General features: G+C 44.5%; 1 protein-coding gene across 2 annotated transcripts in view; it reads right to left on the bottom strand.

The window, feature by feature from the left end:
- CREB3L2 (cAMP responsive element binding protein 3 like 2) overlaps window positions 1-23220 on the bottom strand; it is a 104759-nt gene extending 81539 nt beyond the window's left edge. The window contains exon 1 of one of the 2 annotated variants that reach the window (XM_006133371.5): window positions 22792-23220. In XM_006133371.5, coding sequence (XP_006133433.2) covers window positions 22792-22893 — 102 coding nt within the window. In that variant the 5' untranslated portion in view covers window positions 22894-23220. Of the gene's footprint in view, window positions 1-17733; window positions 18677-22791 lie in introns of those variants that run through there. The other variant, XM_075940030.2, reaches the window with a different exon arrangement.

Here is a 23220-nt window from a genome sequence, read left to right as displayed (position 1 = left end):
GAGCAAAGCCGCGGAGCACGCGGGCAGCGGACAGCCATGGCACGTCTGGGCTGTCCCGCTGCCCCCGTGCTCCCTGGCTTTGCTCCAGACACCTGTGGTACAGCAGCTGGGGCGCTGCCAGTTGGTCCTGTAGCGCCGCTCTGGGCGCTACTGGACCAACCGGGCAGAACCCCAGCTGTTCTGCCCCAGGCATCCTGATTCAGCCACTGCTGGTCAGATTCAGCAGCGGCTGAATCAGGATGCCTGGGGCAGAGCAGCTTGGGTGCTGCTGGGTTGGTCCAGTAGCGCCGAGGAGCGGCGGCGCTACTGGACCAACCCAGCAGCACCCCAGCTGCTCTGTCCCAGGCGTCCCCAAGTCAGCCGCTGCTGAAACTGACCAGTGGCTGACTACAGGAAGCTCCTGCCCCGGGCTTCCTGGAATCAGCCGCTGATCAGTTTCAGCAGCAGCTGACTTGGGGATGCCTGGGGTTCTTAAGTTGAATCTGTATGTAAGTCAGAACTGGCGTCCAGATTCAGCCGCTGTTGAAACTGATCAGTTTCAGCAGCGGCTGAATCTGGACGCCAGTTCTGACTTACATACAGATTCAACTTAAGAACAAACCTACAGTCCCTATCTTGTACGTAACCCGGGGACTGCCTGTACTTAGTTTGTGAGGATAAGTACGTTGAAGATTGTGATATGCCCAGCTATCCGAGTACGATAGATATAATTGAGATTAAGGATGAGGAAGCTTTCCAGGAATATGAGCCTACTGCATGTCAATCACAATTCATGTTACAGGGAGCAGCAACTAAAATACCTGAATCTCAACTAATTCATTAAGGCCTGTCTCAATTACCTACAGTATACTGCATTCAGATTCAAGAGCGTTGGGTGGTAGAAGGAGATTATGAGAAGTCCCTGTATGCAGGTCTCTCCCACACTAGTATGGTGCACGTACCCTGAGCACAAACAGCACAGAAGAGATTTGATTCAGAGCAGCTAAGCACAATTTTGGAAATGCTGTTTTCAAAAGAGCTTTCCAAACATCTTTCAAGTAACGAATCTTGCTTTCTAGCCTGCATTAAGCACACCACTCAGAAGGAAGCCATCTTTCTGGCCACAACAAAATTCCAGATACAAACAGAGAGAAATCTGAAATGCACATGCTGCAAAGAAAGCTTCCTGTGTTTGTACAGCTGGTGGAAGTGTGTTGACTGTAAAACCGACAAAGCCAAGTCCTCTTTTTTCTGTACCAGGATTCGCATATTCAGCAGATGTGCTAACTGGGCACTTGTGCTCTTTTGTTACAATAGCTAAGAATGGTGTTTGGAGACCCCAAACAAGACAAAGTGGGGGTGACTGCTGGGGGAGAGTGCAATTCAGGGGAAAAATCTCAAGATAAAGAGTAATTCTGCCATCTACTAAATGTTTGTCCGGAGGAAACTATCTTTTGAAACTTTTCCCTGACACACTCTCCCCCTCCCACCCAACAGTCACCTGCAATCACCCCCACTTTCTCTTATGTGGGGTATTAGCCACCTGTGAACTCATTTAATGCAGCTGCAGGTACCTCAAATCACACCCTCTTCACATGAAATATCAATCGTTTAAAACAGATTATACAGTTCAGAAGAGCTCCCTTCAGCTATGCTGTCCAAGAATCTTAAACTTCAGAGCACTTTTCCTTCAGAGACAGAGAGATGGGAAGGACTGAGGGGAAAAGGGAAAGGTCACTTGTCTTAATGGCTCGTGAATATGAAAGTATGCCAAGAAAAGAAATCACTCATCCTTTCTGAATGACTGTGGTCTTCTCTTCTCCAGAGGCGTAGCCATGTGAGTCTGTAACTAAAAAACATAATGGTCCTGGTCCTGTAACACCTTAGAGCAGGAGTGGGGAACCTCAGGTGGGGGACAGAAGGGGCCCCTGGCTTGCCTGAATCCGGCTCCTGAGGTTCAGGGCCCCTCCTGCATTGGGAAGCTTGTGCAGGTGTTCCAGTCCCCCACTGTCCCACCACGGGGCTGTAGTACACAAAACCTACTAGACTGGGCTTTCTAGGCTCTGGTGTGGAAGGGGAATGTGGGGAGTGTCTTTCTCCTTCTCATTTGGGTGCCACATCAGTGAGGGGTTTTTGTGTATGGCCCCTGACTGATTTCTCTGTGGGTCAATGGCACCCAACCCAAAAAAGGTTGCCCACCCTTACATTAGAAACTAACAAAAATATACAAATAGTATCATGAGCTTTGGTGGGCCCACCTCATTTCTTCAGATGCACAATTTCCTTTTCTCTCTCAGTCTCCAGTCACACCATGCCATACAGGCTGTGTCAAAGATCAACTACACAGTGGCTGATTGGACCGTATCAAAAAAAAGGCACTGATGCAGCTGTGCGCCACTGTTGTGCTGCTACAGCAGACACTAAATCCACAGGAGAAGACTGATTTACTCCAGCCCGTGAGCAGCAGAAGCTACGTCAGCAGGAGAAGCTCTCCCACCGACACAGCACTGTCCATGCTGGCACTTAAGTCAGTGTATCTTACGACGCTCAGGAGGGAGGGTCTTATTCACGCTTCAGAGCGACATGATTTATACCAAACTAAGCTGGTGTACATTACCCAGGATAGAGAACGGCAAGTGCAATGGCCTATGACAGACAATGGAGATCTGAGCAATACGCCAAGGGTGAGGAGAGCGCAATCCAGAGGCTTAAAGTCATTTGGGGGCGAGGAAGGAAGAGGAGAATCTCACAGTTGTACTCTGGTGGGGAGGGTGGTTCAGTTTCTGAGAGCTGACTGGATTGGTAACAAGAGACACATCTCCCTTATCCTGAAATTAAAGCAGGTCACTTGTCTCTCCTCTTTGAGCATCTCATCCCACCTCCTTCCCCCACATTGTCACTTTCTGCTTTTCTCGTCCCTCATATTCTCCTCCTCTAGCATATGTTACAGCAAATGTTCCTCTATCTGTGGATTACCTGGATGTTTGTTGCTCCCTATTCAGACTGTTGATGTTGCTGTAATCAGTTTCTGCAGTCCAATGAGGTATACAGTACGTGTCACCCAGGGGCTGGGTATGCTGCCTTGGCATTTTTCCAAGGCATCAACAGTAGGGTGAACAACATACCATCCTTGACCTTGAGTTCATATATACAGCCCTCACATTTCAGAGCCAGTCCCCTTATGTTTGCAGTCTGACCCATCTCCCTTTCTTCATCTCTTTGTGTCTACTTCCCCTCTTATCACCACATAACGGTATTGTGCACGTGCCCAGAGGTAGCAGCAACAACAGCAGTATACTGACACAAAGAATATCCTTGTGACATGTTGACTGTTGGAATTTCAAGCTATCACTTCAAGACCTAGGGAGGAAGTGGATGGTGGTTCCTGATCCTGCTGACAAGCAGGCTAGTGAATTGGTAGCAAAGCATGCAATCCAATTCAGTCTGGAAAGATCCTGCTTTTTCCTCTGTTTTTGAGTTCTTGTGTATTAAGTTCTGAAATCTAAGAAATAATGTTGCGTTATGCTGAAACCTTCCAGCATGTGTGTATGTCCTGTACATGTTTAATTGCTTTGCTGAACAGATGTGGATTTAAGGAGTTGCTTGTGTGTCATCTTATAGTATCAGGCCCCTAGCTAGTTTCACTCTGTTGCTCTAGCAGGCCTACTAAAACCTCCAGGTGCAGGAGCAGATTCAAAATGTTTAAGGACAGAAGGGACTATTAGATCAACTTGTTTGACTTCCTGTATGACACCTTCAAACAAAATACTTTTAGTAAAACTAAATGGGTCCAGAGTACCAAGCAATCTAGATTGTTCTTTCTGGCCATTTGTGAGGAGGTCAGGGAAGTCAATTTGCCAATCTTTGGAAGTAACTGTAAAATCATGACTGATGCAAATTACACAAACCATTAATGAAAACATTGAATAGCACCAGGCTCAGGACCAATCCCTGCAAAAGCCCAATATACACATTCCGATTCATTGACTCCCCATTAACAGCTATTACAGTTGGACCGCCCTGATCCAGTAGTGCCAGGACCTGACCAGTCCCGAACAACAGAATTTGCCAGATCAGGGGAAGTGTGCCCTGCCACAAGCCAACTAGCCCCCTCTACACTCTTCCCTACTCTGTTGCCGCCTGCCTTTGGTAGCTGGGGCTCTCCGGTTCTGGCCCGCGCTGCCACGTGCAGCCATATTTCCCCAGTCCTTCGCTGCTGCAGGCACCCAGCCCTGCTGCCATACCTGCTGCTCCAGCCCCACTGCTGGCAAGGCAGCACGCAGCCCTGGCCCTGCTGCTACGGCTCTGCTGACGGCTGGCACGCGGCCCTCATCAGGCTACCAACTTGCTGTGGCCCCAGATGGGCTTCCTGTCAGCCAGGCTGCCACAGTTCTGTCCCCACTGCTGGACCAGCACACAGCCCTGTTTGGGCTGCCACGGCACAACAACTCTGCTGGGTGGGCACATAAAGCTGCCTCACTCCACTACCACAGCCCTGCTACCGCCACAGGTCTGCTGAGGTCCTGGCCCTGCTATCAGCAGCCTCACCTTTCACGGGGCTCTCAGCTGTTGGCCTTCCTGCCCCAGGACTCACTTGTTCAGCAACATCTGTGGTACTACTGGACCACGGATGTTGCCAGACAAGGGAGTACTGGTTTAGGGAGGTGCAACCTGTATTACGGTCCTTCACCAACCCCGGGATCCATGCGGCATCTCAATCTTTGAAATGCACAAGAGTTCCCACTGAGGCTCTTGTACATTTCAAAGAGGGAATGCCGCATGAAGCCTGGAGCTAGTGGGGGGGCTCAGTATCCCCCACTGGCCCCAGGCGCCATGCAGCGCCCCTGCCCCTCCACAGAGCTTTTAAGTGGGCTCCCCTCAGCACCCCCTCCTTTCCCCCCCCCCCCTTGATCCCTCTTTCTGATAGAGATAGCAAAGGCGGAGGGGGAGCGAATAGTCGATTAGTCGCTTACATCCTTAACTGTATGAGATATCATTTAGGTAATTCGATGATACCAAGCCAGGAGGGGTTGCAACTGCTTTGGAGGATAGAGTCATAATTCAAAATGATCTGGACAAATTGGAGAAATGACCTGAGGTAAACAGGATGAGTTTAATAAGGACAAATGCAAAGTGCTCCACTTAGGAAGGAACAATCAGTTTCACACATACAGAATGGGAAGCGACTGTCTAGGAAGGAGTATGGCAGAAAGGGTTCTAGGAGTTATAGTGGACCACAAGCTAAATATGAGTCAACAGTGTGACGCTGCTGCAAAAAAAGAAAACATGATTCTAGGATGCATTAACAGGTGTGTTCTGAGCAAGACACGAAAAGTCATTCTTCTGCTCTACTCTGCACTGTGATTAGGCCTCAGTTGGACTATTGTGTCCAGTTCTGGGCACCACATTTCAAGAATGATGTGGAGAAATTGGAGAAGGTCCAGAGAAGAGCAACAAGAATGATTAAAGGACTAGAGAACATGATCTATGAAATAAGACTGAAAGAATTGGGCTTGTTTGGTTTGGAAAAGAGAAGATTGAGAGGGGATATGATAGCAGTTTTGAAGTATCTAAAAGGGTGTCACAAGGAGGAGGGAGAAAAAATTTTCTTCCTGTCCTCTGAGGATAGAACAAGAAGCAATGGGCTTAACCTGCAGCAAGGGAGGTTGGACATTAGGAAAAAGTTCCTAACTGTCAGGGTAGTTAAACACTGGAATAAATTGCCCAGGGAGGCTGTGGAATCCCCATCTCTGGAGATATTTAAGAGTAGGTTAGATAAATGTCAATCAAGGATGATCTAGACAGTACTGGGTCATGCCATGAGGGCAGGGGACTGGACTCGATGACCTCTCATGGTCCCTTCCAGTCCTAGTATTCTATGAATTCTCAACCCATTTTATGTTGTTTCATTGATATTGTTATAGTGCTGATTTTTTTAATCACAATGTTATGTGCTACTAAGTCAAATGCTTTACAGAAGCCTAAATTTATTATATCTTTGCAGTTATCTTTATCAACCAAATCTGTAATCTCTAAAAAGAACTATTTTCATAAAATTGCACTGCCACTAATAAATAATGAAAGATAGAAAGACAATTAATTGAATCCTGTATCTACTTTCCGATGATTTTATCCTGGATTGATATCAAACTAACTGACCTATATATTTGGATCCTCCTACTTACCCTTTGTGAATATTGGCATAAAACTGGCATTTTTCCAATCTTTTGAAATTTCCCTAATATTCTGAGATTTATTAAAATCTAACAGCCAGCACAAGTCTCCTCTGCTCACTTGGAATCTTTGGGTGCAAGTTACTGGGGCCTGCTGACTGAAATGTGTTTATCCCTAGAGATGTTTGATGGACAGGAGAGTACTTGTTTGTGTGAACTATGATACAAGTGCCTCATCCTGCTTCTTCCCTAATACAAAATATATTTACTGAATATTTCTGTCATTTCTACACCATTATGAATTTTATCATCTACATCTAGTAATGGGTCTATACCATTGCAAGGATTTATTTTGTTCCTAATGCACTTAAGCTCTTGATTGTGCTCAGCTATGGATTTCCCATCCCCCTCCCCTCAGATCGTTAGCTTCCCTTAATTTTTTGCACCTTATAACTTCTAATTTATATGGATTGCTATCAGTTTCTCCCCCCCCCCCCCCCCCCCCCCCCCCCCCCCCCCCCGGTACTAATCTCTGCCCAGGTTAGGGATATGAGAATGGAGAACCCTTTTTTTGAAGAAAAAAAATTGATCCTCCATAGTCAAATGTCTCTTCATGAACAATGACAATATTTTCTATATGTGAGACAGTGCTGGTCTTCAAGATTCATAAGAGATTAAAATGGCACTAGTTAGACTAACATGAATACGTATGTTTTATTGTAAATATGAATCAGTCTTTCTCTTCCTAATATTATGAAGACTGCAGTGGAACCTACAGTTTCAGAAAAACCTCCAAATGCCTATTTTCGTATCAATACTGAAAATCACATTATATAATTAACTATAACATGAAACTGAGAAAAAACCTTCCAGCTCATCACTGTAATGTTATTTTTTAAGCAAAACACAGTTCTGATCATGCCATCTCCACACCCCCTTCAAAATATCTGTCAAAGCAGTACATGCTGAATGCTTTACGCTTTCCTTGTAAACCGGTCCTTCCAAACACTTCATTTTTGTTGCTCCTCTGAGTTGCTTCAAGTGTCTCAGGTGCCAAGAATCGAAACACAAAGTGCAGTCAGCACCAAGTGGATTAGCAAGACCCAGGCCAATGACCTTTGTGTAGGATTCCCCAAAACTGTACTTCTTGCCATTGAAATTTCATGTTTAATTTGTGTCCTCAGTCACCCCTGGCTTTTCTTTTGACGCTACTGCTTTCCAACTCCTGGAATAACTATTTCAATTATTTTCCCTTCTGATGCCTTCAGCGTTGCAAATTTTCCACAATTAATCTCATATTATATACTAGCAGGGGAAAATATAGTAAAAGGTGTGATGAATGAACTACGTCAATGACATTAACATAGCGTATTTTATTGGAAATACTTTTCTCTTATGCATTACTTTAAGAAATTAACATAGCTAGTGATGTGCTTACAAAACACATTTACATTTAACTCATTTCTTGATAACAAAAGGTGTGGTGAATGAACTACGTAAATTACATTAACATAACATTTTATTGGAAATACTTGTTCTGTTATCATAGGGAAAGGATCTCGTAGTTGCAGTTTGAGACACACTAACTGAAGAGTCCAGCAAATGCCTATGATCAGGTGATACTATGATCAGGCGAATTAGTGGCCCAATTGGGGCACTGGGGAACCGATTTCAAGATATATCCTATCCAGTTATAAGAAATAGTAGTATCCGTGCAAAATTTTGTGTTTCTAGCTCTTACTGTTTTGGAGATCTCTCGGGACAAACAAACAAACAAACAAACAAACTTTTGGAAATATTTATAAGATTGCCTTATTCATAACCTTTTTGCCCTTAGAACATCTGTAAAGGTAATTAGCAGGCTGGACTTCATTCCTCCATACCTGTCTTTTAGATTCTTAAACAAAAACAAAAACAAAAAAAGAGGAAAAGGAACACTACTGAGTTGAAATCTACTTTAATTCCCGTCTAGAAACTAAGAGAAGTTTCAGGTGCTATACTGGCCCTGACCATTTTTCAGGTTTCACAATCACGTTTCTTATTTTTTTTAAATCTGATGTCTAACTCTATCCTAGGACGGTATGAAAGAGCCATTCAAACAGGGGAAACCAACTGTATAGCAACTAGGAAATAATTTGGGGTAAGAGCAGATGTCCCATGAGCAATCTCAGCTGACAGCTATTCAGTGAGTATCTACAAATCACACAGCATTACTATGAAGGCAAATTTACTGTGTTTCTTTTGGTAATTCTGTGAGGGACACCATCCTATTTGAAGCAAGGAACAATAGGATGGAATATGGACAAAATTCAAAAAGAAGCAAGACAGGAGAAGGCAACAAATTCCTCATTCATTTTCTAACAAAATGTCAAAGTTACTTTCTGCAGCGGTTTTTCCTTTCGGCTGTTATGAAGGATCCAAATTTTCCAGCTATCAGCGCAGTGAGTCTGCAATGGCTGGGTATCCCAGGGGTAGGGTTAACACATGAAATCTCACATCTGCAGGCCTTCTGAAGACTCTGGCTTGCTCTCTCTCTTGCTCGTCTGAAGTGTCTTTGTCCTTTGTTAGCTGTGCCCATGAACCCCTTTGTATCTGTTTCTGGTGCAGTTAGCCCTTAAGGGAGAGACAGGGCTGCAATGAGAAGGGCCAGAGGAAATGCAAGCTTTGTTCTCAAGAGTTTGAGAGAAGAGTGTGTTTCCATGAGTCATGCTGAGGGGGAAGGGCAAATGGAAGACAGCCACTAAAAACATACATCCTCAACATAGACTAAACTGGGTAAGAAGAACTTTCACAAAGAAGATAGACAGCTTTTTTTTTAAATCTCCTCTAATTGGTGCCTAAACAGAAGAAGTCGGTTTCTATTGTCTGGAAAAAAACCCACTAAGCTTACAACCCCCACTCCTAAATACACACAAGCGCCAAAAATGCAAGTAAAAATGCAATCACTCAACACAGCTGTATGAGAGGACTGCAAGGAGGAAGGCTTTTGGGCAGGCATAGGAACCTGTAGCTGTAAGAAACTGAAGGAGACAGACATGCAATCAACACCTGTGACTAGCCCAGCCAGCCAGAATTACCAAAACGAGGGACATATAATCTGTAGAAAGCCCAGCAACTGCCTCCTATAGAGCAGTGTTTCTTAAACCATGTTCCCCAGAACACTGATGTTCCGTGAACAACTCACAGGTGTGCCGCAACCTCTTCTGTCTTTGTTACTTCTTTGTTTTTGTCTTTTTTTGTCTGAATTTTTTTTTTTTGGAAGAAAATTTTCATACGTGTTCTGCATAAAATGTTATTGTTTGGTGTTCTGTGGTCTCAAAAAGTTTAAGAGACACTGCTATAGAGTAACTCCTCACTGAAAAATTCACAGTACAGACATCAATTTTCCTTGCCTTCATTCTGTATTAGCAAGAACATCTGCATGAAAGCCAAGCCTTTAAAAGTATCTCCTTCCTAATGCCAAGTCCTCATATGAAGTCATAATCCTATCTAATGCCACTGTCCTCTCCAGAGTAATTAGCCAATATCACACACCGTGTTTACGTCTGTTCTCGAGTAAGGAGGAGTAGAATAACTCAAATATAATTTCTTGAATTTGCTTAATTTTAGTTCTGAGTGTTTGTACAGGTTGGACCTCACTGGTCCAGCATACTCAGGACCTGACTGATCCCGAACGAGGGGATTTGCCAGACCAGGGAAGGTCCCTCCTCTCATGGCAGTGCTGCCACCGGGCTAGGGCTCCAGCCTGCTCCTGCCTCAGTCTCCCGGGGCTCTCCCAGGCCCCACTGTTGCTGAGGCTGCAGTGCCATGGCCAGAGCTGCACAGTCGGACAGAGCTCCCTGGCTACCGCTAAGGCTGGAAAACTCCAGCTGTTGGAGCCAGAATGCCACCAGAGCTCTGCAGCCAGGGACAGGGCCAGAGTTCTCTGGCTGCCGCTGGGGTTGGAGCTCTCTGGCCGGAGCTACAGGTCCCCGGCTGCAGGCAGGCTAGAGACCCCAGCCGCTGGGGCCAGCTTCTCCCCCCTCCCTCCCCTGCCCCCCAGACACACATTCCGGGCTCCTGGCTGAGTAGCCAGTGCCCCTTACAACACTCCTGTCCTGCTGCCAGACCCCCTCCCCCTCTTCCTGGGCTTTGTGGTTCAGGAACATCCGTAGTCCATGGCAGACCAGGGAGTCCCAGTTAAGGGAGGGACAACCTGTAGAAAAAGTAAGTCCTTTTTCACTGGGCACTAAAAACTCCTGAGATGAAAATGAGTACCAAGAGAGCTCTTTCCCCACCCACATCTCTCCAAATGAGGCCAAAATAGGCTTTTTTGCTCTCTCTTTCAAGGCCTTTCATTGCAACTTCCAAACACCCAAGTAGGAAGACTAAACAGGATTCTGTTTGGATTTCATCATTAGTCCTACTGTGGTGAGCAAGAGTAAAACCAATGTGAAACCAAAGGAATTTAGTGTCTGAACATGTGGCTTCTATAAAAGGAACAAGAAACCACTGGTAGGGAATCTCAAAAGGCTACCAAATGAAAATGGTCAGAAAGTACATTGCTTATATCTGCCAAACTTCTGGCATTCTGCATTGGCTAGTTCAGAAGCAGTGCCTGTGACTTAGAACGAATACCCAAGGACCCTGGAAAAGGAGAAAGAACAAGACACACATCGTAACACACTTAAAACCATCCTCACCCAACAAGGACACTCCCCCAGAGAAACAGATGAAACTTTGGAAGAGGCCAAACACCTCCTACTTTAATAAGGAAAATAAAACCTCTACCAACTGCACTCAACTAGTTGTCTTGCACCACCCCACACTAAGGATGTTAAATAATGATTAATTTACTAGTTGAATAGTCAATGGACATTCCCTTGAGTACTCGACTAGTCGATAGGCACTTCCGCATTCCTTCTTTGAAATGTACAAGAGCCCCAGCAGGAGCTCTTGTGCATTTCAAAATTGGAGCTCCGCATGCAGCCCAGGGCCAGCGGGAAGTCCCGCTGATTCCAGGCTCCACTAGGGTGCTTCTGCTTTGAAATGCACAAGAGCCCTCAGGCTCCCTGGAGACCAGCAAACCGGGGAGACGGGGAGCAAAGCCTTGGAGGACGCCGGCAGCAGGACAGCCGTGGCGCGTCTGGGCTGTCCCACTGCCCGCATGCTCCGCGGCTTTCTCCGCGTCTCCCTGATCTGCTGGGGGGGGGGGGGCGTAGCTAGTGCCCCCCCCCCCCCCCCCCCCAGCAGATCAGGCTTTTCTCCGGACGCCTGTGGTAGAGCAGCTGGGGCGCTGCCTGTTGGTCTGCCTCAGGTTTCCTGGAATCAGCCGCTGATCAGTTTCAGCAGCAGCTGACTTGGGGGCGCCTGGGGTTCTTAAGTTGAATCTGTATGTAAGTCGGAACTGGCGTCCAGATTCAGCCTGTTGAAACTGATCAGCGGCTGATTCCAGGAAGCCCGGGGCAGAGCAACTCTGCCTCGGGCTTCCTGCAGTCAGCCGCTGGTCAGTTTCAGCAGCGGCTGAATCTGGACGCCAGTTCCGACTTATATACAGATTGAACTTAAGAACAAACCTACAGTCCCTATCTTGTACGTAACCCGGGGACTGCCTGTACTCAACAAGCCTAGGCTTATCGGGCAGTCAAGCCACTACTCAACTAGTCGCTTCCCCCCTCCCCTTTGCTGCCTCTATCAGGGACAACAAAAGGGGGAGCAGGAGCCAGTGCTGAGGGGAACTGGCTTAAAAGCCAGTTCCCCCCAGCACGTCTCCAAAGGGGCAGGGGAGGAAGAGGCATAATGTCTGGAAACAGGCCCAAACCAGGAATCAGCTGATTCCCGGCTTGCACCTGGTCTCCGCTGCATCTCTGCTTTTTAAATGGAGTTAAGAGCCATTTAAAAGGCAAAACTGCAGTGGGGTTCAATCCCAGGGTGGGGAAGTAACTCCACTGCAGCTCTTTTATCAACTAATTGAGTAGTCGATGGAAATTCCATCAACTACTCAATTAGCTGATTAAACGCCATTTAACACCCCTAGAATAACCCAATTTTATTCCAAATGTATTTGAAAGGATAATAAAGGGTGCCAGCTGCCACCTTTTCTAGGGTAGGGATGAAAAGGTCTCTTTAAAGTGACGGCTACATTTCTATCTTTAAAGTGTGGTAGAGAGACCCGTAAGGAATTCTAAGGCTGTACTCTCTTACCACCGCTTAGCCAAATGAAAAGCTCTCTGTTCCCCGCTATCAGGTAACCCAGTTTAGTAGCAACATGAATTATATATTTATTTTTCCTATCACACTCCACACACTTCTTTGATTATCTTTGATTATGTATCTTCAACAGGATCCTTCTAAGTTTTGAGAAATATTTAGCTGGGATATTGCACACTAGAAGCTTCCATAAGATACAAAAATAGTGTTTTCTGTGTATGTATATGTGCATGCTTGCCATAACCCATAATTCCCAGAACAGATTGCTTCTCTTCACTACCTCAACCATCTTCATAGATTCACCACCTTAAATGTATAAATACACATCATCCCAAAAGCCCAGCTGGAGCAAATCCAATACGCTTATTTTTTCCTTCCACCTTGACTTGATTAGCCTAATTTACACAAGTACCTTCTCCAGTTCATTAAAGTGGGTTTTACACTCAAAAGCTTATGCCCTAATAAATCAGTTAGGGTACGTCTACATAGCAGCATTATTTCGGGATAATTGATTTCATTTCAAAATAACATAGTGCGCGTCTACACTACAAGCCTTTATTTAAAAAAAAATCTTGAGATGGAGGACTTCTTGCTCCTAACCCTCATTCCATGAGAAGTAAGGGAAGTCGAAGGAAGAGTGTTCTTCCTTCGATTTCCTGCTGTGTAGACAGCACCAAAAGCCAAATTAAGCTATTTCGACTTAAGCGATGCAACTGACGTAGCTTAAATTGTCTAGCTTAAATCAACTTTAGCTCAGCCGTGTAGATGTACTCTTAGTCTCTAAGGCGCAACAGGATTTCTAGTTATTTTTCTAAATTTAACTGGCAGGAAATATGATGGTAAGGGTAAAGTTTCAAATTACCACATGCTTCTCTCAGTCAACTTTTGGATCAGAGATAGCTCTATATTCAGCAAATCTCTTGTAAACTTGTTCCCATTTAAAGACATTAAACACAAAACACAAAACAAAACACAAGAAAAGGAAGTGTAGAACATAAGTATTCTCTTGGGTTTGTTTTGTTTCAAGAATTATTCAGATTCATCATAATTGATGAAGACTGTCTCCAAGTTGTTTAACTTATCTGCCTTTTTAATATAGCTATATCTTCACTTCTCTCTTTATTGGCAACTTGGCCAGTTTAGAAGACCTGATTAATTATGTCACATTAAGCTATAAACCAAGATGCAGAACTGCATTCCACACCCAGTTACAGAGGAGAAGAAATGCTGAGTGTTAAGTCAAATTCTTAAGCAGGCAAAGTTAAAACCAAACATATAAGCATTCTTAAACCAAAAAGGAAATTAAAAAGTTGTATTAACCCAGGATTATACAAGCATTTAAGACAAGAAACACATTTATGTTTGTCACAGAAATCGTAACTTGGCTACCCTGCAGAAAGAAAAAAAAACTAAATCAATAAAACTCGCTCCAGGCCAGCAGTATACATGCTGTGAAAAACATCAAATTTTGCGGTACGTAAAATTAAGCATCATATCAGATATAATTAATAAACAAAATATAGTCCCCAGTGCCACACACTGAAAAACAGTGCAATCCAAGACAGCCCATTCAGATATACCTTTTCGCAGAAGTCAATTGAATATTAAGCAGATGATAGCAAAGCGTTTGAGACACAAAAAATGAGTCACTGCACATTCCTGGTGAGATTCATTAGCATGTAACGGACAATTTATCTGAAGAGATAAGAACAGCTCAAAGTCCCCAACTTGTCAGAGTTCAGAATTGCGATTGTGCTCTGAAACTGCTGAACCTTAGTTCAATGGTTTTGGTTTTCTTGGGGTGCATCAAATAAAAAAGCATAACCAACCTGCTGAGATACCAGAGCAGAAAATACATTCCTTTGCACGTACAAGCATACGCCCCACTGGACCACACTCTGCAGGTGTTCGGAATGTTGAAGCATCTCTGGCATCAATTGTAGGGACCCACATAGTTCATGGCAAATGCCATACTGAAGTCTACATTGTAAAGGCCTACATTTTCAGAAATGGCTAGAGATTTGGGACATTTCAGTTTTTGGATACCAAACTTGCAGTGCTTTAAAAGTCTCCATTTCCAGAGAGCAAATACCCGGCACTTTCTAATAAATCCCTTTAAAGCGTTTCAAGATGATTAATCAAGAATTTGAATACCCAAACTCGCTGGTCAATTCTGAAAATTTAAGCCTAAAATATTCAGGTCAACTATTTCAGTGCTGTCCAACATATCTTCTCCATATGGCCTCCAGTTCAGCTCTCCTAGCCCCACCTTTAGAACACTGAGGTTCTAGTTGAACACTGATATTATACCCAGTGGCCATACAGAAGCAGAATCCAGTGACAAATAGGTAAAAAATAACAAAATGAGAATGAGAGCGCTTCATGAGAATTGGGTAAGTCTTTGACATTTAAAAGACTTTAATAAGAACCATTTGCCTTTGACTGCCTTCTAGGAATGGAACAGCTAGTTGGCATTTCACAGAACATTTTGTCATCAGATTTATCCTTCTGTACCAAGACCTGATATTTGTCACTAAAACACAGACCTTGATGGGTTGGCATCAACTGCAGGTCAACTTATTCAGACTTTATTTCCAATGTGTTACTGTCTTTTTTTGACTAATTACCTAAAAGGCCTGCTTCCTGCGGAGACCTGTATGCAACTCCTCCGGGCTCTGTTTCAGAGGATGTCACTAACACCTACACTGGAGCCAGGGCTGGACTTACCATGAGGCGAACTGAGGCGACTGCCTCAGGTGCCAGACTGTAGGAAGGCACCACTAGGACCAGAGTGTAGAAAATTCTAAGTTTTGGCCCAAGCGAGGGGGCAAGGGGACATCATTTGAGCTCCCCATCTCAGGTGCCAAAATGTCGCGAGCCATCCTTGACTGGAGCAGAGAGCAGCATTCCTCATGGTGCTTTAGGCACTGCTGAGATTATCAGCTGAGGCAAGAAAAATTGCAGAAAGGCATTGTCAATTTAGCTACGGGGAAATCATAATTTGAAATAGTCGTGTGTTTAAACGTATTTGTGCTATTACACAATGTCTACACCGATCCAGATCTGATCATTTGAACCTTGAATTGCTGAGGGAAGAGGGGGTTAAAGCATTTTTAAATATATAAAGAGAGCCCTGCAAATCTGTGGATAACCACTTTATATCTGCAGGTATCCACATCATCAGATGTGGATGCAGATATCAACTTATTTTTGCGGATACAAATTTTGTATCTGCATAGGACTCTATACAGAAAGGCAGTTGTGTCTCAGAGAATGTTTGTCATCTTTTTATATTATATATGCACAAATCAGGCGTTTGTCTGCAGAAGAAAAGTGAATCCCTTCCTCCTGCCCATAAGTTTTCTTCTCTTTTTTTTTTTTTTTTGCGCTTTTGTCTATCATGCATGAATAGAAAACTGTGCCTCTATTCACGGCCTCTCAAAAGCAGTTTGCATCATTCCTAAAAGAATACATACACCTCTCTCTGCTTAGAGGACAGGATACCTAGTCACGAGGTGGAATGCCAGTTTCACAAGCACAGAGGTGTCTGCTGAAGATTGGAATGTCTATGCGGCCTTTATACTGGTGCATGTCCATCTTCTGAAATGGCACTAATGAGGCTGTACATTTTCACATTTAAATCACAACTATGTGCCCAGACAAGAAAAAGAAAAGACCATGGGAAGACAATCTGCATGCTACTGGCTGCCAATAGGACAGTAACATTGCCCTGACAATTCACTAGGGAATGAGAGAGTCAGCGAATCATTTGAGAGAGACATGATCAATCAAATACAATCTACGGTGTTCATCTCCCTAAACAAGCAAACAGTGGAAGGCCCGTATATTTGAAAGCATTAGGTCTACAGGGGTACTATGGACGCCTCACTATGCACTGTTGCTATTTACAGATGCACCAAGCAAGAAACTTGCATATGCAGCAGAAGCAGTTAATCCAATGAATCCGAAAGATCTGAAGTCTGAACCAGCAAAATACTAAATTTTTACTCAGTTGAGAAGCCCTATTACAGTTAGCTGTGGAAGTTGTACTTCATTACAATAGACACAACATATGTCTGTCCAGAAAACTGTACTTTGCAAATAATAGTGCAGGAGACTGTACATATAGATGCTTTTCTTTCCCTCAGAGGCATTATTGAAAAATAAGCAATCAAAATAATATCATCCCCTCTTCTTGAAATACACCCACTTCATCGTTCATACTGCTGGTTGCTTTTATTTCTCTTTCTATTGGTGACTTCACTCCAAATTCTTCTTACAACAGAAACATATCCATTTCACTCATCGTTTTGTATCCCTTCAGAGGCCTCTTCCTACATCCTCTGAAGCGTCAATGTCTAACGTCAATGCCTAGGTAGGATTAGTTGCCATAAGCCAAATAAAGCACTCTGTTTAGATACAGCAGAAGCAGGAGCACAATTTCTGACCACTGAACAGCCAGAATTTCATTTATTTCGCAAGCTAAGCACATTTCAAGTAACCCGTAGCTAGGATTTTTTAATGCACCTGAATATTGATATTGGGAGGCCACAATTTCTCACCCAATCTCTGGATTTTAATTCGGAAAATAATTCTGGTTGACTATGAATTAGGATGGCAATTCAGTCTGTCACCCAAGATCCAAACAGTAGCTGGAAGGAAGCATTCCAAGCAACTATAAAATCCAAGAGAACATTCGCAGAGGGGGTCTCTTCTTTCACTCAGAACATTCCTTTTCAATCTTTTTTTTTTATATATATATATAAAGAGCCCTTCGGTAGAAGGGTGCTAGGTCCAGTCACAAAGACTACATCTACACTGCAAGATTTTTGCACAAAAATGGCCATTTTTGCGCAAAAACCTGTGGCGCATCCATACCTCACATGTGCTTTTGTTCAAGTAAATCAGCAGTAAAATGGCAGAACAGAGGGCTTTTGCCAGTGTAGATAAACCTCCTGCTACAAAGCATTTTTTGTGCTACAGCTATTGTGCAAAGAGGCAAGTGTGGACGCTCCAGAGGGGTTTCTTACGCAAGAAACCCCTATGGGAAAAAGCACAGGTGCTCCATCAGAGCTTTCTTGCAAAAGAGCATCTGTACAGTGTGGATGCTCTCTTGCGCAACAGCATATCACTTTTGCAAAGTGCTTTGAGCTGTGGACATGCTCTCGCGCAAGAGTTTTTGCACAAAAACTCTTGCGCAAGGAGCCTGCAGTGTTGATGTAGCCTTTAGCTACTACTACCTCATTTAAAAAAAAAAAAAATCTAATAGAGGCCTGATTTCCCCTCAGAGCTATCCGAAGATAATACACTGTGCAAGGCATAAGAAATGTCAGTGACAAAGCAGTTAAATGGGGTAAAGAAAAACAGTTACAGTGTGTAACAGACAGCCTACCTTCTAGTTGCATTAAGTGTCAGAACTTGCAACGGGAATGCTTCTCAGGACCCGTAGGCCAGCCAACCCAGCACGTAGGCCTTACATGACTATTCATGTTTCTGCACATAGACCAATACAAGATCTTTGCTTTCATGCAGAATTATGACGTCACAAGTTGTGCTAGGGTATGTCACAGTTCACAGATGGAAACCTTTTATTCCCTTTACCTGCCTGGGGTATATTTAGTACTCATAAAAGTGAGGCACAGATATGCCTAATCAATAAAACAATAGTGCTTAACTGTTTTAACTTAAGTCCCACTGTCCAGCCTTGGGGTTGTGCCAGGGGTGGGGTCCTGCCACCCAAATCACCAACTCTGCGTGTCTGACCACCACCAGAGTTAACTAGCAAGGGCTGTTAGCTGATAAGTATACCAGTAAGCCTCATGCTTATCAGTTAACATCCCTAATAAGCCTGGGTCAATCTATGTAGTCCTAGTGCAGGTAAATGCAGAGTAAGGTTTCTCATACAGCTCTGCCAGCATAACTCAACTTAGGGTTGCTAGGCACCCAGTTTTTGACCAGAAAACCTGGTCAAAAAAGAATCCTGGCAGCTCTGGTCGGCACTGCTGACTGGGCCATTAGAAGTCCAGTTTGTGCACAGCAGGGACCCAGGACTAAGGTAGGCTCCTTACCTGCCATGACTGTTTGTTGCTCCCTGAAGTGGCCATCAGTGCCAGCTTCACAGATCCTATTGGCCAGGAACTGCAACCAATGGGAGCTATGGTGGATGGTGCTTGCAGGCTTGCATAGAGCTTCCAGGGCTGCCCATGCGCTAAGTAGAGGCCATAGAGTCCTAGTAGCCATTTCCTGGGAGCTACAATAAGCATCACCAGGAACTCATATCCCAACCACCTGGCCCAGCCTGAGGCTCCCTCCTGCAACTGAAACCTCTCATCTCCAGCCCTACCCAGAGGCCAATCCCCCTACCAGTGCCCACATCCCCACCCTGAACCTCTCATTTCTGGCCTCATCTGGAGCCTGTACCTTAAGCCAAGAACCTATACCCCCTCCCACATGTCAACTTTCTGTCTCAGCCCAGTGTTCAGTTTTGTGCAATTAGAAGGTTGGCAAACCTACTGTCAGCACTCTCCTATAGCAGTCCCTGGAGTTACAATCCTGGGCTTCTCCAGAGAAGAGACTAACCTAGTAGGGATGTTAGAGAGCATGTAATTGAACAGTCATGTAGCCACATCAAATTTTAGTAGTTACATGACTATTTAACAACCCCCCAGAGGTGGGACAGCAGCCATTGCACTCCCAGCCCCACTCATGGGAGAGCCCTAAACTCTCTATCAGGGCAGCAGCATGGGGTGGCAGGCAGGAGCTGATCCACAAGGGGAGCCAGTTTAAAAGCCAGCTCTCCGTGCAGACCGGCTCCCACCTGCTGCCCCGTGTTGCTGCCTCTGATACAGAGACAGCAACACTGGGTGGCAATAGTCCCTATACACGGGAGGAAGGGTTTCCGAGATCCCTGCAGACAGAGGCTGCTCCATGGGATGCCGGTGCAGCCTCTCTCTGCAGGGAGCTAAGATCTCCTCCTCTCTGCAGACAAGGGCTGCTGCTGTGGAGCAGCCTCTGTCTGTGGTGAGCCCGGGCCCACCGTGGACAGAGGCTGCTTCACAGCAGCTTCCCCCTGCCCCTCCCTGAGCTGCTACCTCTCTGTAGGAGGCAGCAAAGGGGTGAGGGAGGAGCAAGTGGGTCCATGGAGCCAGCACGTGCAGAAAGCTGGCTTAAAAGCCAGCTCCCTGCACATATCAGCTTCCACTTGCCCCCCTCAACCTTCACATCTCCAGCAGACGCAGCAGCACTGAAGGGGGGAGGCGGAGGATCTGGTGCTCATAGGGAGCTGGCCCACCTTGCTGCCTCTGATACAGAGGTAGCAGGGGAGGAAGGGGAGGGAGTGTGTGTATTTGACAGGATTAACCGATACGGCCAAGCTTATCGGTTAATCGTGTAGTCGTCTACACACTGACATCACTATAACAGTGTCAGTTTTTATTACTGTGTGCTGTGCAGATACATTGTTCTTGAATGCACCTTTTCTGCCCACACACGGAAGAAAACATTACTCATTTTCACCTGAAAACAGAGACTTAAGGTCAGCACATGCCCCAAAAACCTCTTATATTAAAGACAAGTAACTGTTGGAGATTAAAACTGGTTAGTTGAGGCTGAAATTTTATTTCCCTTGTTTTGCTTTTTATTTCTTTTAAGATAGGTGGTAAAGAGAGAGAAGTTGGCAAATATAATAAGTTTCAGATTTTTGTTGGCCCTTTACCATTCTCCTAAGGATTTTGCATTTTTGTTTTAAAAGGCATAAAATAGCATTTGTACTGCAACAGTAACTTCCAATCTTAAAAAGATTATTGATATGGTAAACCAAATGATAGGCCTCCGCATTTCCATGGAAGAGAAAAGAGATCAGTTAATTATCCTCCTCTCTCATTGCCAGGACTGATGGAAATGATAAAACATTCTGCTGTTACTGAGTGACCAGGGTTGGAGAGCAGGAAGACAAGAGATCCTTGTGACACAAACAGCAGCCCCTTCCGCATGTTAAGCTGCACTGATGGGCTCCAAAGGGAAAGGAAACCCGGGTCAAAAAGAAAGTTGCCGTAACAGAGCCATTAAGGGTGTGTCTACACTGCAGGGCTTAACTCGAAATAAGCTACGCAAATTGAGCTACGTCAATTACATATCTTATTTTGAAATAGGGAGCGTCTGCACAGCACCTATTTCGAAATAAAGCACTCTTCTTCTGACTTCTCTTATTCCTTGCACAGTGAGGGTTACAGGAGTCAAAGTAAGAAGTCCTCCAGCTTGACAGTATTTTGACACTATTTCGGAATAACTGCCTGCTGGGTAGATGCAAACTAAGTTATTTTGGAATAGCACTAGTTATTCTGAAATAGTGTTGCAATGTAGACATACTCTATGGTAGGTAATGATGAAGAGTGGGGCTCAGTATTCCAGCCCAGAGATGATACAAAACAGTATAGGTCATGCCCACAGCTTCACCAACAGCTGCTACCAAAAGCAAAGAAACTGGAATTTTAAGCTAACCAAACGCCATGTCTACACTAGGAAAAAAGGTGGGTTAACTAGCACATTCGTACTACCACTGTTTTAGTCTACGTAATTACACAGGTAGTTTAGTGTATTAAAATCCAAAACAAGATATTTATAGTTCTAACATGCCAATTAATACATTCCCCCTCCCAACCACCCAAGACAGACAGTCTACAAGGAAGAATTTACCAGAGGAATTGCTTAGCCTTGACATAGGAAAGTCCCTGTAAAGCATTTCACATGCCAGGGCTAGACGCCTGTTTATGAGGGTTTCTGTAGCCAGAAGCTATGAGCTTATCTACCTGCCTCCTTAACCTGTGTCCAAATGATTTTTTTTTAAATCAGTCCAATAAGACTTTACCCACCACATCTAGTAAATATCCTAGGACCAACAAAGGTATAACTTTGCATTCTCAAACTAAAAGCCAGCTAAACAGCTGATGAATTCCAAATTCTTAGCTTTGAAGCAAGTTATATAATCTGGACTATAACAGAAACTTGAGTACACTAAACATACAATCCTATTTTCTTAAAATATTTTGTAGAATTTAGTCAAAGCCTGGACCCCCAAAAGTTTGTCAGCCACTATTAAAAAAAAGTCAGATCTCCAGTAGAAACTACTTTTCTCTGTGACCTAGTTGTGGAAGAATCTTAGTAATTCTGCACTGTTTGCCTGAAGGAACTTCTTCCTCCCCACCCTTTCCCATGATGCCCTAGAAAAACCCACTTTTGGCCTTATTTCGGGGGGGGGGGGGGGGAGGAGAAGCTTTTTGCAGACTAAAGCAAAGTAAATAATCAGACATCTGGCTGCAGCTGTGACTTTAATAACTATTAACAGTGAATTTTTCAGATGAGGACAAAGGTTTCTTTCTCTCCCAGCACTCGCAATTCACCACAAAAAATCTTTCAGGGGGTAGAGCTCCAATTCCCTTTCAAGCATAATCTCTAATGATGGTGGTGGGCTGAAGAAATGGAGGAACCAGTTCCTCAGGATTTCAGTCTTGAATTTCATTCAATCAAAGACTAAACCTATCATGCTAAAACAAAAAAGAGAGGACTATGCAGCACTTTAAACACTGATAAGATGGTTTATTAGGTGATGAGCTTTCGTGGGGGATCTGGCCCACAAAAGCTCATCACCTAATACAGCATCTTGTTAGTCTTTAAAGTGCTGCATAGTCCTCTCTTTTGTTTCAGCAAGATCAGACTAACAGGGCTACATCTCTATTCCTAGCATGGTAAAGTACTGAAGTCTGTTATTTTCTTAGTGATGCTTTAAAATTAACCCTCACAAACCTCTTTAAGGGAAGGGGGTCCACACCACAAAGTTACACACCCATGTCAGCCTCTGCAGTTTAAGTGAAATAAGAAATTGAAGTCATATTTTAAAATGCTGTAGGATCCACCAGCACCTTAATGCACTGTAAGGGTTCTCTCTGTATGCTCACACAGCAATGTCCTAGTTGCATCTATTTCTTTAGTTGTCGCCCTGCTTAAAATTACAGACTTCACACTTCCCCCCCCTCCCCCCAACACTTCTTGTCATTAATTGCAAAGCATTTTTAGGGGTTCCCCAAATGCGTTAGCCAAATGGGGCCCAGCTCTACCCTGGGTTTCTTCAGCCACACAGCTGGAATGACAAAGAAAAGCTAGTCTGACAAGGAAGGAAAATGGTATTACTCATACTTTTCACGCATTCATAATTTCACAAGGAAAATTTCTGAACACCTCCTACTCCGAGTACAGTATTCACAAGAACTCCTAACAACAGACTCTCCTCACTTTTCCAGCCAGATGTGTGCTAGCCCAGCTTCTACTTCTCCACCCCCAAAGCAAGGGGCTTTCCCCCACATTAGAAATACTTCACACCCTCCTTTTTGACGAAACAAACGCATTAGTGTCCCTACAGAAGACAGACATTCAGCCCAGCGCTGCTGTTCCTCACCGTGTTGTTTAGCAGGGAATCGGAGTCCACCAGTTCTGACAGCTCACTCAGCTTTCGATCCCAGTGCAACAGGTTCTGCTCCCCATTTTCCAACACCTCCATGATCAGTTAGAACCACAATAAAGCCAAGGGAGATAGGGTATGTGTATTTGGGCACACTTCACTTATGGGCACTCTGCTCACACAGCGCAACCTTAGTCCATAGGACCAAAGCGCTCCCTCAAAAGCGCTAAGTATATGATTTAACTTAAGACAGATTTCCAGAAGCAAGCCCTTGTCTCCTCTCTCCGGTGCTCAGGGCTGCAACACCCGTACTGCTTGTACACAGCTGAGTTGCATTAGAATGTGTGTTTGGGTTTAATAGTTTCCTCTATCAGCTGGACACCCTCCCCACAGCTGCTGCTCCAGACTCACACTGACTCCACCGCA

The sequence above is a fragment of the Pelodiscus sinensis genome, chromosome 1, assembly GCF_052426305.1.
Source record: "Pelodiscus sinensis isolate ZL-2025 chromosome 1, ASM5242630v1, whole genome shotgun sequence".
NCBI classification, from domain to species: domain Eukaryota; kingdom Metazoa; phylum Chordata; order Testudines; family Trionychidae; genus Pelodiscus; species Pelodiscus sinensis.
This window is presented reverse-complemented; position numbering and strand designations above follow the sequence as displayed.